Source organism: Natator depressus, chromosome 8 (genome assembly GCF_965152275.1).
Source record: "Natator depressus isolate rNatDep1 chromosome 8, rNatDep2.hap1, whole genome shotgun sequence".
Taxonomy (NCBI): domain Eukaryota; kingdom Metazoa; phylum Chordata; order Testudines; family Cheloniidae; genus Natator; species Natator depressus.
Genome location: NC_134241.1, coordinates 33,941,094 through 33,956,589, shown reverse-complemented (window position 1 = coordinate 33,956,589; position 15,496 = coordinate 33,941,094). Strand labels below are relative to the sequence as shown.

At 43.3% G+C, this 15,496-nt stretch overlaps 1 protein-coding gene across 1 annotated transcript in view; it reads right to left on the bottom strand.

Moving 5' to 3' along the window:
- The window catches only part of CTNNA1 (catenin alpha 1), a 183,954-nt gene that overhangs the window by 139,878 nt on the left and 28,580 nt on the right, over positions 1 to 15,496 (bottom strand). Inside the window, exon 2 of the mRNA XM_074960709.1 lies at positions 5,954 to 6,060. Within this exon, the coding sequence (XP_074816810.1) occupies positions 5,954 to 6,058 (105 nt within the window). The 5' untranslated portion in view covers positions 6,059 to 6,060. The remainder of the gene's footprint in view (positions 1 to 5,953; positions 6,061 to 15,496) is intronic.

Below are 15,496 nucleotides of genomic sequence, written 5' to 3'. Positions count from 1 at the left end.
ACTTCTTGTGTAATGAGGAGTAAGCAACACTTCCTTATTTACTTTCTCCACATCAGTCATGATTTTATAGACCTCAATCATATTCCCCCTTAGTCGTCTCTTTTACAAGATGAAAAGTCCCAGTCTTAATCTCTCCTCATACGGAAGCCATTCCATATCCCTAATCATTTCTGTTACTCTTCTGAACCTTTCAGTTCCAACATATCTTTTTTGAGATGGAGCAAACCACATCTGCACGCATTATTCAAGATGTGGGCATATGATGGATTTCTATGGAAGCAATATCATATTTTCTCTTATCTATCCCTTTCCTAATGATTCCCAACATTCTTTGCTTTTTTGACTGCCGCTGTACATTCAGTGGATATTTTCAGAGAACTATCCACAATGACTCCAAGATCTCTTTCTTGAGTCACCCAGTTTTGAAAGAGCCTTTTGTAGCTCTTCGCAGTCTGCTTGGGAACTATCTTGAGTAGTTCTGTGTCATCTGCAAATTTTGCCACCTCACTGTTTACCCCTTTTTCCAAATCATTTATGAATATGTTGAACAAGACTGATCCCAGTACAGACCCCCGGGGGACACCACTCTACCGCTCTCCATTCTGAAAACTGACCATTTATTCCTAACCTTTGTTTCCTATCTTTTAACCAGTTACCAATCCATGAGAGGACCTTCCCTTTTATCCCATGACAGCTTACTTTGCTTAAGAGCCTTTGGTGAGGGACCTTGTCAAAGGCTTTTTGAAAATCTAAGTACACTATATCAACTGGATCCCCTTAACCACATGCTTGTTGACTGCCTCAAAGAATTCTAGCAGATTGATGAGGCATGATTTCCCTTTACAAAAACCATGTTGACCTCTTCCAACAAATTATGTTCATCTAGGTGTGTCAGACAATTTTGTTCTTTATATTTTCAACCAGTTTACCCGGTACTAAAGTTAGGCTTACCAGCCTGAATTGTCAGGATCACCTCTGGAGCCCTTTTTAAAAATTGGCATCATGTCATGTGGGACTGTGGCCTGGTCTACACGGGGGGGGGGGGCCTTTCCCGACCTAAGATACGTCAACTTCAGCTATGCTGCTATTGTAGCTGAAGTTGTGTATCTTAGGTAGACTTCCCTCGTGTCCTCACAGCGTGGGGTCGACTGCTGTCGCTCCCCCATCGACTCCGCTTCTGCCTCTCGCCGCGGTGGAGTACAGGGGTCGACAGCAGAGTGATTGGGGATCAATTTATCGCGTCTACACTAGACGCGATAAATCGATCCCTGATAGATCAATCGCTACCCGCCAATCTGGGGGTCAAAAGCCTTGCTGAAGTCGAGGTATATTATGTTCACTGCATCCCCCCTATCTACCAAACCAGTTACACGGTCAAAAAAAATGAAATCAAGCTGGTCTGGCATGATTTGTTCTTAATAAAGCCACACTGGCTGCTAGTGATTACCCCTTCATCCTCCAGGTATTCGCAAACTGAATGTTTTATACTTTGTTCTACTGGCTTCCCAGGTATTGAGGTCAGGATGACGGGTCTATAAATTCCCCAGCTCCTCCTTTTTCCTCTTTTTAAAGATGGACACTATGTTCGCCCTTCTCCAGTCTTCTGGGACCTCTCGTCATCCATGAATTTGCAAATATTATTGCCAATAGTGCAGAGATTTCTTCAGCTAATTTCTTCAGCAAGCTGTGGTTACGTGAATTCATTCAAATCAGTCAGAAGATCTGAAGTGTTCTTTACTTATCCGGATCTGCATCCCTTCCCCTTTACAGTCTATGGTAACTTCACTAGTTATCCAGTCACATGTTATTTTTTGTGAAAAGACTGAAGCAAAGGAGGCATTGAGCTGCTCTGTCTTCCTATCATCTTCCATTACCAGCTCACCGTTTCCATTGAGTAATGGATCCACACCATCCCCGATCTTTGACATTTGTAGAATCCCTTCTTGTTGTCTCTAACATTTCTTGCCAGTGGTAACTCATTCTTTGCCGTAGCTTTCCTGATTTTGTCCCTACATGCTCGTGCTATTCCCATGTATACCTTCCTTGGTGACATGCCCCTCTTTCCAGCTTCTTGTGCAGCCACATTGGCCTCCTGTAGCTCTTATCTTTCCTCCGCATCAGAATACCTTTATGTTGAGCATCTAGTATTACATTTTTTTAGGAACTACCAATCCCTTTCAACTCCTTTTCTTCCTAATTGGTCTTCCCATGGGACCTTGCCTATTATTTCTCTGAGTTGGTTGAAAATCTGCCTTTCTGAAGTAGTGTCCTTGTTTTGCTGTTCTCATATCCTCCTTTCATTAGGCTCTTGAATTCTATCAGATCAGCAACACTAAGTTCCCGATCATTTTCACATTTGTAACTAATTCATCCCTGTTTATCAACACCATATCCAAAATGGATGACCCCCTAGTTGTTGCCTCAATTTTCTGAATCAGAAAGTTGTCCCCTGCACAAGAACGAACTTGCAGGACATATGTTTTGCTATAATAAGCATCCAACAAATATCAGGGAACTTAAAATCCCACATTAATATTAGCTTGTGTGTGTTCGCTAATCTTGTCACCTGCTTGTAGAATGCCTCATCCACTTCCTCTTCTTGATTTGATGCACTATAATAGACCGCCCCACCATAAGATCACTGCTATTCTTTTCCCTTTTTATCCTCACCCGAAGACTCTCAGTAGGTCTGCCGCTCACTTTCTCTTGGACCTTGGAGCAAGTGTATACATTCTTGATATAGAGCACAATCCCTCCTCCTTTTTCCCCCCAAACCTATCCTTCTGGAACAAGCTATATCCCTCAATGCTGGTACTGCAATCATGGGAGTTATCCCACCAAGTCTCTCTAATGCCATTTAAGTCACATTTTTCTTCATATACCATGTTTTCCAGTTCATCCTGCTTGTTCCCCATACTTGCATTGGTATACAGGCATCAAATATATTCTGCAGACTGTCCTGTTGCTTTTATTTTTGCCTCATGACCACCCACGTGGGTGTCAAAAGTCCATGATGGAATTTTTTTTTTTTGTCATCCCCCCTGCAATTTGCTCTTTTAAAAGCCGCAGTAAGGCACATGTAAAAGAGCTACTTTGCAGCCTTCATGTTCTTCTAAGGTACTCAAGTCAGAAAATGAAAGAATTGAGGTTGTCTGTGCAGCCTTAATTTGGCTTCTTTGTGCATATGCATTATGAGAGTCTAGTTATGTGACCACACACTCCCCTTCTCTCTCCCCCCTGCACCCAAAGAGGTTTAATTTAAAAGCCAGTAGGGAAGCGTCTACCTGAAAATTCACTGTCTTCCAATAGCAATGTCTGCAGATCCTACAGAAAGGATCCCATCTGTAGTGTTACTATAAGGTGGAACCACTCTGGACAAAGCCATTTACTTGGTAGTGCTCCAATAAGAACAGATTTCATCCACCACTGCTTGTACATCTAGTTTTAAAAAGATCAAGGACTTACAGGGGGTCTTACAAATCTCTCAATACAAAAAAGTATCTTTCCAGCCAGGAAGCTGCCATTGCTCTAAGGAAAAATAAGTCTTGATAGACACTGGCAGAAAGATACTATTTGATCTACGAAGCACATGACTCCTATTTGATCTACGGGGCACATACACCTTGATACAGACAACTGACGTTTTCTTGACTCTTACCAACAGGCAAGACAAATACCGCTGTTGATTTATGGTCTCTATTATTCTTTAGTAGCATTCTGAAATGTGCTTAAAATGGGTAATAAATTCTGGTTTTCTTTACACTTAGGTAATCTCAGTAAGTAGCTTCAAAATGTCAAACTGAAGAGGTACAAGATCTGCCATTTGTTTAGCTTCTTATATTTTTAACAGGAAGTTACCAAAACTGATCACTTAAGATTCATCTGTAACAGTCCCACTTCTTGACATGTAGCTTTAAAACACTAGCTACACAAAAGTTTTTAGGCCATTCTTGACTTGAACTGGTACAACTAGTGGGTTTTTTGTTTTAAGTTTTAGGATTTAAGTTCAGTTTTTGCCATAGTGCCTAAGTATTCACTTATGACAACAGGTCACAGGAATCTTCCTCATCTGCAGCTACACTTCTGTGGCACAGCTCCATGATCAACAGCCCACTCTTGAGCTTATGTTTCATAAGGGAACCTCCAGGATGTAGAGCACACTCATCTTCAGTGGCAGGACCTCTGACAGATTTCACCCAGGCCAGTTCTCCCTTTGGGAAACAAAATGGATGCTCTAGAAACTTCAAGGGCTAATGAAGTGGCTCCGTAGCTCCTCAAAGGTCAATCTACTTGCCTATAAGTGGACCCATGGCAGGTAAGAAGCCCTCTTTGGTGATGACTGTCCTTCACTAGGGACAGTTTTCACCAGTGGATAATCTCAGTTCATGCACTAAATTTACTGCAAGAGGAAGTTTGCTTTACCTTCTTCTGGTTATTTTCCCTGTCACACCACTTAGAGCACCTGGAACTGCAGGTACAGGCTGTTGCTGCTGCACTACCTCATGAAAGAAAATTATCCTGAACTCAGAATGCCTTGAAAAAAAAAGTTTGTTCTTTTGATGATGTCAATTGAATTTCCCTAAAGGGAGAAATCTATGAATAACTCTGAATTTGCAAGGATACAGAACTAAATGGTAGGAAATCCAACTGTGTTTTACAACTTTAGAAACAGAAAATAATGGTAAGTTCATCAAGAAGTAGAGAGTCTACTTCTTGCCAATGAATGATGGGTTATTTAGCTTTGGAAACAGAACTTGACTGATTGCAAGATCTGCAGACCTTCACACATTGAAAGTTTTTCAGATCTCCAGAACTGTGACATTCTGTACAAACTGGCAAAATTATTTAAGTTCCCTATTCTTGAACAACAGGCTAGATGCTACTATAATTCTTTCCCCAATGCACTTTAAGAGGTCTGCATGAGAAACCCTTTGTTGCAAATCTTCAGAGTGCCCAAAGTATCTTTATTGGGTGTCTCCATCCTGTAGGCCTTACAAAGTATGCACCCACCCTCTCCATCTCCTTCAGTATACTTTATTATGTAATTAGTCACACATACAAAGCAAAGTCTTCAGTGGCTGAACACTACACAAAAGTTAAGTGGACACTTTACAAGTATAAGCATACAATTGTCAAAGAGTTCTGTGTCAAATGAAAACTAAGTTTGACCATGGCACTTTTTCCTAAATGAGATGTTCCATTACCTATTTCAACTTTTACTCCTCCCAACTAATTCTGGCTATAGACATGTATAAAAAGGGCTTCTAGTATTTTCAAATAGGAAAATATCTAGTTGCCTTGTACTGCAGGCAACAACCATTTGTGCTCAAAATTTTCACTGTTTGGCTGCTCTCCCCAAAGTGAGCTTTTTGCTTATAAAAGCTTTCTATCTAACAGGGAATTCAAATGAAAGCTGTTATGCAATCTTAACTATAGCAGTTGTTGCTGTTCCCACCATAAGTAAGGGCTTTTAGTCCTCCAGAATTCTAATGCAAGACAGAATTTTCTACAGCATCTCGGTTTCTAATGACACATTTGTAAAGAACAATATTTAGACAAGAACAATTGAATAAGTTTCACCTAAAGGATTCTTGTTGGGAAAAAAAAAAAACTGTACCACAGAGATGAGAATAAACTGAGCGCAAGTACAGTAAAACTTCAGCAGCAATGTGATATGTGCTTTTTGCACTTCTGATTAAATGAAGGACTGTGTTATATTAAGTTGTGACAAAAGCAAAAAAAACCATTGAGTCTTCTAAGATTAAGACTAGAAGCATGCTTACCACCAACAGACTGAGCAAAAGCCTTTTGTTCTTGATCCCCCACGGTCCCCCTCCACCTATCTATTTCAGACCAGGTTTTCATTTCTGGACTTCAAACTTCAAGGTATGAGGATTAATCATCAAATTGAAACTTACCAAAAACTTGAGAGCTTGATATATAGATTTCTTACCTGTGTTACCAGGGGCTCCAATAGTCTTTCAACTGCCAGTGTTCTTATCTCTAAACTTTTGGGATCCCATTTGAAGTTAACACTGCCTGCATTAACAGTAGTCATTTCTTTGAGAGAGAGAGAGAGAGAGAGAAAGGAAAAAAGTTAACTTCAAAATCAATCCGTCATAGCAAAGAAAACCTAAGTAAGACTGAAATGAAACATAAGGATTATATGAAAGTGCTACATTAAAGTAGTTACTACTTAAAGCCAAATTTGCACTGCCTTTGGAAATACCAGTTTTGAATTCGCTTCCCATTTTATCATTTCAGTGCAAAATTGTGTTTTCAGTTATGACACCATGATTGTTACGTTTGTTTATGTTAAATAAGCCTAGAACTACCACCTAAAATATAGTATTTCCAAGCAGAGTGCCCCATCAAAAGTGTTTTGGTGGTTAATTTGTCTTATTCTGACTAAGGTCAGTCTCTAGCTAATATTTTATGAGTCAGAAACCAGCTTCCCTCCAACCCCCAGTTACTTCTCAAACCCAAATTGAGGCTGTTTTCTTTTAACAGTTTAAATACAAAGTCAGTTTACATTCAGCTATAGCAATGCTGCTACATACAGCCAAAAAGCTTGAGAATGTTCAACTGCTGTACAACTTCCATATTTATCAGTATTTCATGGCTAGAACCAACGCTTTCCCTTAAAATCTCCCACTACAAGGCTGCTTTACAGCTTTATGAATACAGTAGAACCTCAGAGTTACAAACCCCCTCCATTCCTGAGAGGTTGGCAACTCCTAAATGTTTGTTCAGAGTTACGAACATTATGGTTGTTCTTTCAAAAGTTTACAACTGAACATTGATTTAATACAGCTTTGAAACTTTACTACGCAGAAGAAAAATGCTTTTAACCATCTTACTTTAGATGAAACAAGCACAGAAACAGTTTCTTTATCTTGTCAGATTTTTTTTTAACTCTCCCCCCCCTCCCCTTTAAATAGTTTATGTTTAAACACAGCACTGTACTGTATTTGCTGCCACCTGATTTCATACTTCCAGTTCCAAATCAGGTGTGTGATTGACTGGTCAGTTCATAATTCTGGTGTTTGTAACTCAGGTTCTACTGTACATGCTTGAAGCCATAGCTAAGCCCCATCTTCCTCAAAGAGATTTCATGTTTACATCCCCACTGAACAGTCAAGTGGCACTTCACAATTCTCTTTGGTATTTTTCCTAAGACACTGAACAAACCTGATCCATCTCTCTAAGAGTACCATGGTTTCAAGAATAGAACTAACATGCTGAAGAGGCAAAATGAATTAAGGAAATACCCAGTTTTAGCTTTACCTCCCGACAGTACTCAGATTGCTAAAACAATGACACAACCAGACACACACTCACAGATAAGCAACAACTTGATTCTAGGGAACCCGGTATTTAAATATTTACAGGTGTGCAAGACCAGTTCCAGGTTACTTTTTAAGCCATAGGTCACAATTTCTGGCTCTTCATGCTTTAAATGATACCTGATGTTTGAAGTTACACCCTTCCATTTCCTATGTAGAATAGTTAATTATTTTTAAAGGTGACCTCCAAATAAAAATATTTTGGCTTGTCTCCTTTGTGCTTCTTTATACTGCGAGCCTGAAAGCATGCTTCTCTTGAAAAAGCATTTATTCCCATATTTATCTTGGAAGTACCAGAAAAATTTTATCCAGTTTTTGTTGGGGGACTTCTTTAAAGACTGAGGCATGGTCTACACTACGCTTAGGTTGACAAGAACAAGGAGTCACCAATGAAGTTAATAGGCAGCAGGTTTAAAACAAAAGGAAGTGCTTCTTCACACAATGCACAGTGAACTGTGGAACTCTTTGCCAGGGGACACTGTGAAGGCCAAAACCATAACAAGGTTCAAGAGAAAATTAGATAAGTTGATGGAGGACAGGTCCATCGATGGCTATTAGCCAAGATGGTCAAGGATGCAACCCCATGCCTTGGGTGTCCCTAAGCCTCTTACAGCCAGATGCTCTGATTGGATGACAGGAGATAGATCACTTGATAATTGCCCTGTTCTATTCCCTTTGAAACACCTGGCACTGGCCACAGTCTGAAGACAGGATACTGGACCATAAGTCATACGGGATATAAGTTGCCTTGCCTCAACCTATTTGTGCATACGTCTACTCAAATTTGTCTCGGACCTACATAAACAGCCATTTACAGCAATGCAGCGACAGCTGACCTACTGAGGTTGACACAATGCAAGTGTAGACATTGCATAACCTGTTCTGACCCTAACGGTCCTCAAGAAGCTGTCCCATAATGTGCCCATTCCCTGTGACACTGTCTGCTCTGGTCACAATTGTAAACTACGCTGCCCAGGGGTTCCACAAACTGGAAGCCACTCCATCCCCTTAAAACTCCTGCGTGTTTTTTAAATACCTTTTCCTGATTGCCCACCTTAGCAAGCACAAGTAGCAGCTCACCCTCATGCAACTGCCCATGACAACTCCACTCACTAAACATACTTCTGCCTGGAACAGACGGGAGATACTGGATCTCCTGCACCCGTGGAGAGAAAAAGCTGCGCAAGCATAGATATGGACCAGCCATAGGAAGATGGGCATTATTAATAGATTGCCTGCATCCCAGGTACAAAGGGGTTCAACAGGGATCAGCAGCGCCACATAAACACAAAGGAAATTTGCCAGCCATATCACGAGGCCAACAATAGATATGGTTCTGAGCCACAGACTTGCTGCTTTAACAATGGGCTGCATGCCATACTTGGCAGAGACCCTACCAGCACCCTACAGACCACTCTGGATACCTCAGAAAAAGCCCAAGACAGAGACCCCTGCCTTGAACAGCAAAGAGAAGGCAAAACGGGAAGATGCACCATGGGACCCCAGCCACGCTGCAAGTCAGGACCTGTTTGACACTCCATCACAGTCTAATCAGTCTCACCAGGTAGGTAGGGAGGAGTGTTATGAACTGGAAGGAATCTCAGGTAAGTGTGCGCGTGCATTCTTCAATACAACATTTTAAATTAGAGATTGTGCTCCTCCCATCCCCAAATTAAGATAAAGGTATCTGATTTTTATTGTTTTCTTGCATGAGAAAAGGTAGCAGCACAAACAAAGGTAGAGTTGGCAGTTGCTTTAATATGCTGAACACCCATACATCAGAAGTTCAAGGATTCAAAAAGTTAAGGTTTTATAATGGTTAAGACAAATTACCAACATCACTTGTCAAAATATAAAAAGTAAATATCCTTAAATCACACACTGAGTTCTCAAGTAACATTTTTCTGCCTACCAGTAAGTTTCAATTATCATTGGGGAAAAAATTGGTCAGTGTGTGCGTACACTATGAAAATCATTTACCAACAAAAATCTAATCCTTCGAAGTTTGAGATATAGGCCTTGTCTACACTGGGAAGTTTCTATGCAGTAAAGCAGGTTTTTGCTTTGTAACTCCTGAGGCGTACACACTGCCAAGCCACTTAGTGCGCAGAAAATGCGCAGTTGCAGCGCTGTACAAACAAAACAAAACCAAAAACAAATACAGCCTGACAAAAGGCGTACAGCTTTCTGCACCAGAGGTACAGTTCCACGGTGCCAGTGTAAACACCCTGGTCGACTGGCGACTGGCCTATGGAAGGTGTCCCACAATGCCTGTTCTTGCCTCTCTGGTCATCAGTTTGACCTCTACTGCCCTGCCCTCAGGTGACTGTCATCCCCACCCCGTAAATTCCTTTGGAATTTTGGAAGTCCCCTTCCTGTTTGCTCAGTGATGCATGCAGTGGTCTCAGTGCTATCTTTCCAGGTAGCCCCGCTTGGTGCACTGCAGAGCTGCTGGACCTCAACAGCATTTGGGGAAAGGAGGCTGTCCAGTCCCAGCTGTGCTCCAACCGCAGGAATTATACCACCTACAGACAGATTTCACAATGCATGACAGAAAGGGGCCATGACTGGGACACACTGCAGTGCAGGGTCAAAGCGAAGGAGCTGCGGAATGCCTACCACAAGGTGCGGGAAGCAAACCGCTGCTCTGGTGCTGATCGTTCTACAAAGAGTTGGACGCAATACTCTGTGGCAACACCACCTCGACTGCAAAGGCCACCGTGGATACTTCGGTGGCTTGCATGCCAGTCGAGAGTGGACCAAGCCAGAAGGAAGAAATCTTGGACAAGGATGTGGAGGGGGAGGGAGACCCAGAGGCAAAGGAGAACTCGGAGGCCAGAGATGCACACAGCTAGGAGCTCTTTTCTACCCCAGAGGACGCTAGCCAGTCACAGCTGTTGGATCTTGGCGAAGCGCAAACAGGAGAAGATGCCCCTGGTAAGTGGATTTGATTTTGGGAATCGCTGAATGAGTTGTTGAGGGCAGGAGGGTTGCAGAAAGCAGGCTGTGTCTGTATGATATGCGTACCACCACATGCCTAGTCTGAGCAGTAGAATAGAGTGTTGATTGATTCCCTCATAGGAATCTGCCTCAGAGAACTCTCATGGAGATACTGGGCAATCTGCTACCGCAGGTTCTTTGGCAGAGCTGCTTTGTTTCTTGCCCCATTAACTTTCCTGCACCAGTCTGCCATCGCTGGAGGGGTGGGGATGGGACAAGAGAAACCATTGTTGCAAACAGGCGAGCCACATAAGGGCCAGGGCAGAAGCTGCAGACTTGGAGAAGATCCTCCCTTGATTCCCTGCTCACCTTCAGCAGAGAGTTATCTTCCATAACGAACACAGGCCTGTGGAAAATGTGGGGACAGGAATGATTATCAGGCTCCCACTACAGTGCTGGCTCTCCCCAAGAGCCACATGCCCAGTGTACAGTAGGGTCTGGGAACACTGTTTTATGCTGTCCCTGTGGCTACTCAACATTTTGAGGGTCTTGTGGCTCATACGTGCTTGCCTGGGGTCAGACAGTAACAGGTTTGTGAATAGTGGCGGTGTTTTAAATCACTGAATCAGTGTTGTTGTGTGTGTTGCAAACAATACTGCTTCTGTAAAATGTTGCGTTTTGGCTACACAGAGATGGACCTTGAGAGGACAGCCTCCCCCTTTGTTCTTGCCGGCTGAACGGCTGCACAGAATTAGAAAGCAGTTACAAAGAACTAAGGAGGACTTTCTCCATGAGGTTATGATGCACTCCGTGGCTGAAAAACAGGAATTGAAGGAGTGGCGGGACAGCGAGAAGAAGGACTGAAAGGAGAACGTGAAGCTCTAGAATGAAGCCACGGAGCGTCTCTTGAATGTTATGGAGCACCAAGCGGACACGATTCAAGTGATACAAACACTGCAAACCAAGCAGCTCCCCACCCAACCTCCCCTGCAGCCACTGTCACAAAACTCTTTCCCATGTGCTTCACACACCACCACCACCCTCTTAACCTCCTGGCTCCAGTCTGTACCCGCGGCATTCCACTCCTCCCCCGTCACAGTCCAGCACTGCAGACTCCCAGTACCCAATGCACTCAACACCCATCCCTGCTGAAGTACAGTACCCATTGCGCTATGCTCCAAAAGACAAGGTTGTATACGATAGCTGGACATACACAAATCTTTAACCATGGACCCCACCTTCTCCTGGGTCTTTCCCTTCCCCTATCCCCCTCAGTGCTGATGTGTTTTTTTGTTGGTCTCTCCCCTCCGGTTGTTTTTTTTAATAAAAATTGTGCTGGTTTGAAAGCAATCTTTATTCTATTAACTGAAAGCAAACAGAGCCCTGTAAAGCAACATGCAATATGAAGGTTTACGATATTGTATCGCCTACACCAATCACAATTACCTTCTAGCATTACAAGCTCAGCACTCCCGAACATAACAAATATTAGCGGCTTTCAGCTCCAAATTGCTGCCTCAAGGCATCCCTGATCCTTATGGGCCTGCGCTGCACCCCTCTAATAGCCCTGGTCTCTGGCTGTTCACATTCAGCCTCCAGGCACTAAGCCTCAGCCATCGAGCACTGAGTGAAGCTTTCATCCTTCCCTTCACAATTATGATGGAGCATAAAGCACGCGGCTATAAGCATAGGAATATTGTCATTCGCCAGACCAAGCTTCCCATATAGGTAGCGCCAGCAGACCTTTAAACGGCCAAAACAACACTCCACAGTCATTCTGCACTTGCTCTGCCTGTTGTTGAACCACTCCTTGCTGCTGTCAAGGTGCCCTGCATATGGCTTCATAAGCCACGGCATTAAGGGTAGGCGGGGTCTCCCAGGATCATGATGGACATTTCGACTTCCCCTACGGTGATCTTCCGGTTTGTGAAGAAAGTCCCTGCTTGAAGCTTCCTGAACAGGCCAGTGTTCCGAAAGATGCGTGCGTCATGCACCATTCCGGAGCAGCCTGCCTTAATGTCTGTGAAATGCCCATGGTGATCCACAAAAAGTGCCTGGAGAACCATAGAGAAATACCCCTTCCAATTAATGTACTCAGTGGCTAGGTGATCTGGTGCCACAATTGGAATGTGTGTGCCATCTATTGCCCCTCCAGAGTTAGGAAAGCCCATTTGGGCAAAGCCATCCACAATGTCACGCACGTTGCCCAGAGTCATGATCTTTTGGAGCAGGATGTGATTAATAGCCCTACACACTTCCATCAACACGAGACCAACGGTTGACTTTCCCACTCTGAACTGGTTAGGGACCAAATCAGTAGCAGACTGGAGTAGCCAGCTTCCACAGAGTGCAATTGCCACACGTTTCTCCAATGGCAAGGCAGCTCTCATTCTCATGTCCTTGCGCCACAGGGCTGAGGCGAGCTCATCACACAGTCCCATGAATGTGGCTTTCCTCATCTGAAAGTTCTGCAGCCACTGCTAGTCTCCCAGATGTGCATCACGATGTGATCTCACCACTCAGTACAAGCAATCTCGTGTCGAAGCAATGCGTGGCGAGATCAATGATGCATTCCTTTTGCCTTTGTAGTTTATGGAATAACTCCACTGCCACTCGTGATGTGTTAGTCAGAGCAAGCAGCATGCTGGTCAACAGTTTGGGATCCATTCCTGCAGACTGAAGAGGCAGAGTGGGGTACACAAACCGTTGAAAGATGGCACCAAATGCGAACAGAAGCACAGGGATTGCTGGGATGCAAAGCAATGCATCATGAGGCATTGGGACAGGACCCAGGGTGCCCCACAACCCCCTCCACCTTTCCACAATTCTTAGCTGCAGAAGAGGAAAAGATGATCTGTGGGATAGCTGCCCAGAGTGCACCACTCCGAATACCACTGCAAGTGCCGTAAGCATGAACATGCTATTGCACAGGCAGCTGACTGTGTGTTCACACAACAGCAGTTTCCCTTCAACACTCTCTGGGCAGTGCTGTAACTGCCAATGCTGTAACTCTGCCAGTGTACACACACTCAAACTCCTTGCCTCTCTTACGCCTGAAATGTCTTATGCTTGGACTAATCACCCTCTAAACAGGGGGTTAAAGGACACCATTTTGCAACCCTGCTGTAGCTTTTGCTACTAACAATAGCATTAGCATACGCAGGGCTTCTTAAATTCAAAGGATATCTGCCACAGAATCCATGTGTTTTGGTTCTACCACGTGGAAACCCCCAAATGGTAAAATCATAGTGTGGACAAAGCAGTGGGCTGTTTTCACATGCTAGGTGGTTAAAATAAACCTTCTAGTGTTTGACCAGCTTATTGGGGGTGGGGTGGGGGGATAGTTACCAAGAATTAACTAACATGTAGTAACATCCTAGTGTGGATAAGGGACTAACATATGGTGAGACCTTTTTTCCTAGTTAAGACTAGGCTGCACTCTCAGGAGCAGGAACTGCAAAGACACCAAACATGTCACTCATAAAATAGAATCATGAGAGCTAGAAACTCCTGTGAAACAGACTCCAAACTATTTGAAGATACAGGAAGATAATGCATCAGAGCATCCAGAAGGATAGTTCAGAGTGGTGTGAATTGCCCCATTCATCTCAGAGGGATGTTGACTCCAAATTCTACAGGTAACAGTTAAGCAAACTATTTCATTGCTCATCACTTTACCAGAACTTCCAAGCCAATGCAATTATCTCTTGTTAGATGTAGTTTGGTATGCAAGAGTGGTGGAGAGAAGAAAAAGGAGACCCGAGTCCAAAAATCAACTCCAACCAGAAATTTCTGTGCTCACCTGAAGTTTCCTTTAGACCAGCAAGCAAGCATCACAGATTTATTCTTACAGAGAAAACCCATTAAAAACAGGTGACCCCCACCATCCCACAACTCCAACAAGGGCTCTGATAGGACTCAATCCTTTACCCCACCAAGAGTTTGTGGTTACAAATTCATGACAGCATAAGTTTAGAACTAGCACACCCTTGAATAGGTTAGCCTTTCCTTTATACAGCGTGGGCCTTCCACAGACTCTGAAACAGGTAATCAGCAGAGAATGGTCCTCTCCTCGGGATGCAGCTTCAAAAAGCTGGGGTTTTGCATAACTGGAGATAAGGAATTTGCATTCATTTCTCCCTCAACATTCCCCTGGTGGCTACTTGATACAGTTTGTTACAAAGTCCATTCCTGTCTGGCACGTTATTCAATAGTAAACACCACTTTCCAAGGTTCACATCCCATCTCACTCAGAGGTTACCTACAATCCTGGCCCACTATAATACATAACCCTCTCACTTAATGCAATGTACTCCAAACAAACTTAACTAAGTAAGGTCTCCCAGGGATATTGTCAGAAACTGGTATGTGTCACATTCAGCCCCTGGAGAAGCCATTACCCTCTAGGAACATGCTCCAAATACCAAAAGAGGGATTTTACGCCATGCTTTGTATGCCTCAAACTAGATAATCCATCTGGAAGTCAGTGACAGGCTTTTTTGACCCTTACTAAAGGATGGGCATAAGAGAAAGAGCTGTAGATCTACAACATTCTGCAAGTTAGATATATTTCAGTTGCAATACACACATCTAGCATATGCCATAAGCATTTTCCCTTTGAATGTTATTCATAGATTAAGACCAGAAGGGATGATCATTATGATAGTCTAGTGTCTGACCTGCTGTATAACACACACATTCCCCAAAACAACTCCTAGAGCAAAATTCTTTTAGAAAGACATCCACTCTTGATTTAAAAAAGTTACCAATAATGAAGAATCCACCACAACCCTTGGTAAATTGTTCCTATGGTTAATTACCCTCACTGTAAAATATTTACATAATTCCCACTCTGAATTTGTCTAGCTTCAACTTGTAGTATTTTAAGCCCAAATGAAAGCAGCACTACCTCTTGAGCTCAATAAAAAAGTGAATTAATCTTAGGGAAAAACAGTTGGTTCCATTCTGAGCACTACTTTATACATGTGAATAATGAAGTATGGGGAGGGATGAGCCGGGGGGGGGGGGGGTGGGGGGAGGGGGAGGCAGGGAGAAGGAGGTTACTGGATAATACCCTTAACTCAAAACACTTACCTGGCTACAGTTAAAGCCACCAGAAAGTGTTGCGCTCTGAATGGTTTGACTGCCTGTTAGGCAAGGGCAGGGGTGGGCAAACTTTTTGGATGACGGGTTGGGGGTGCAGGAGGGTG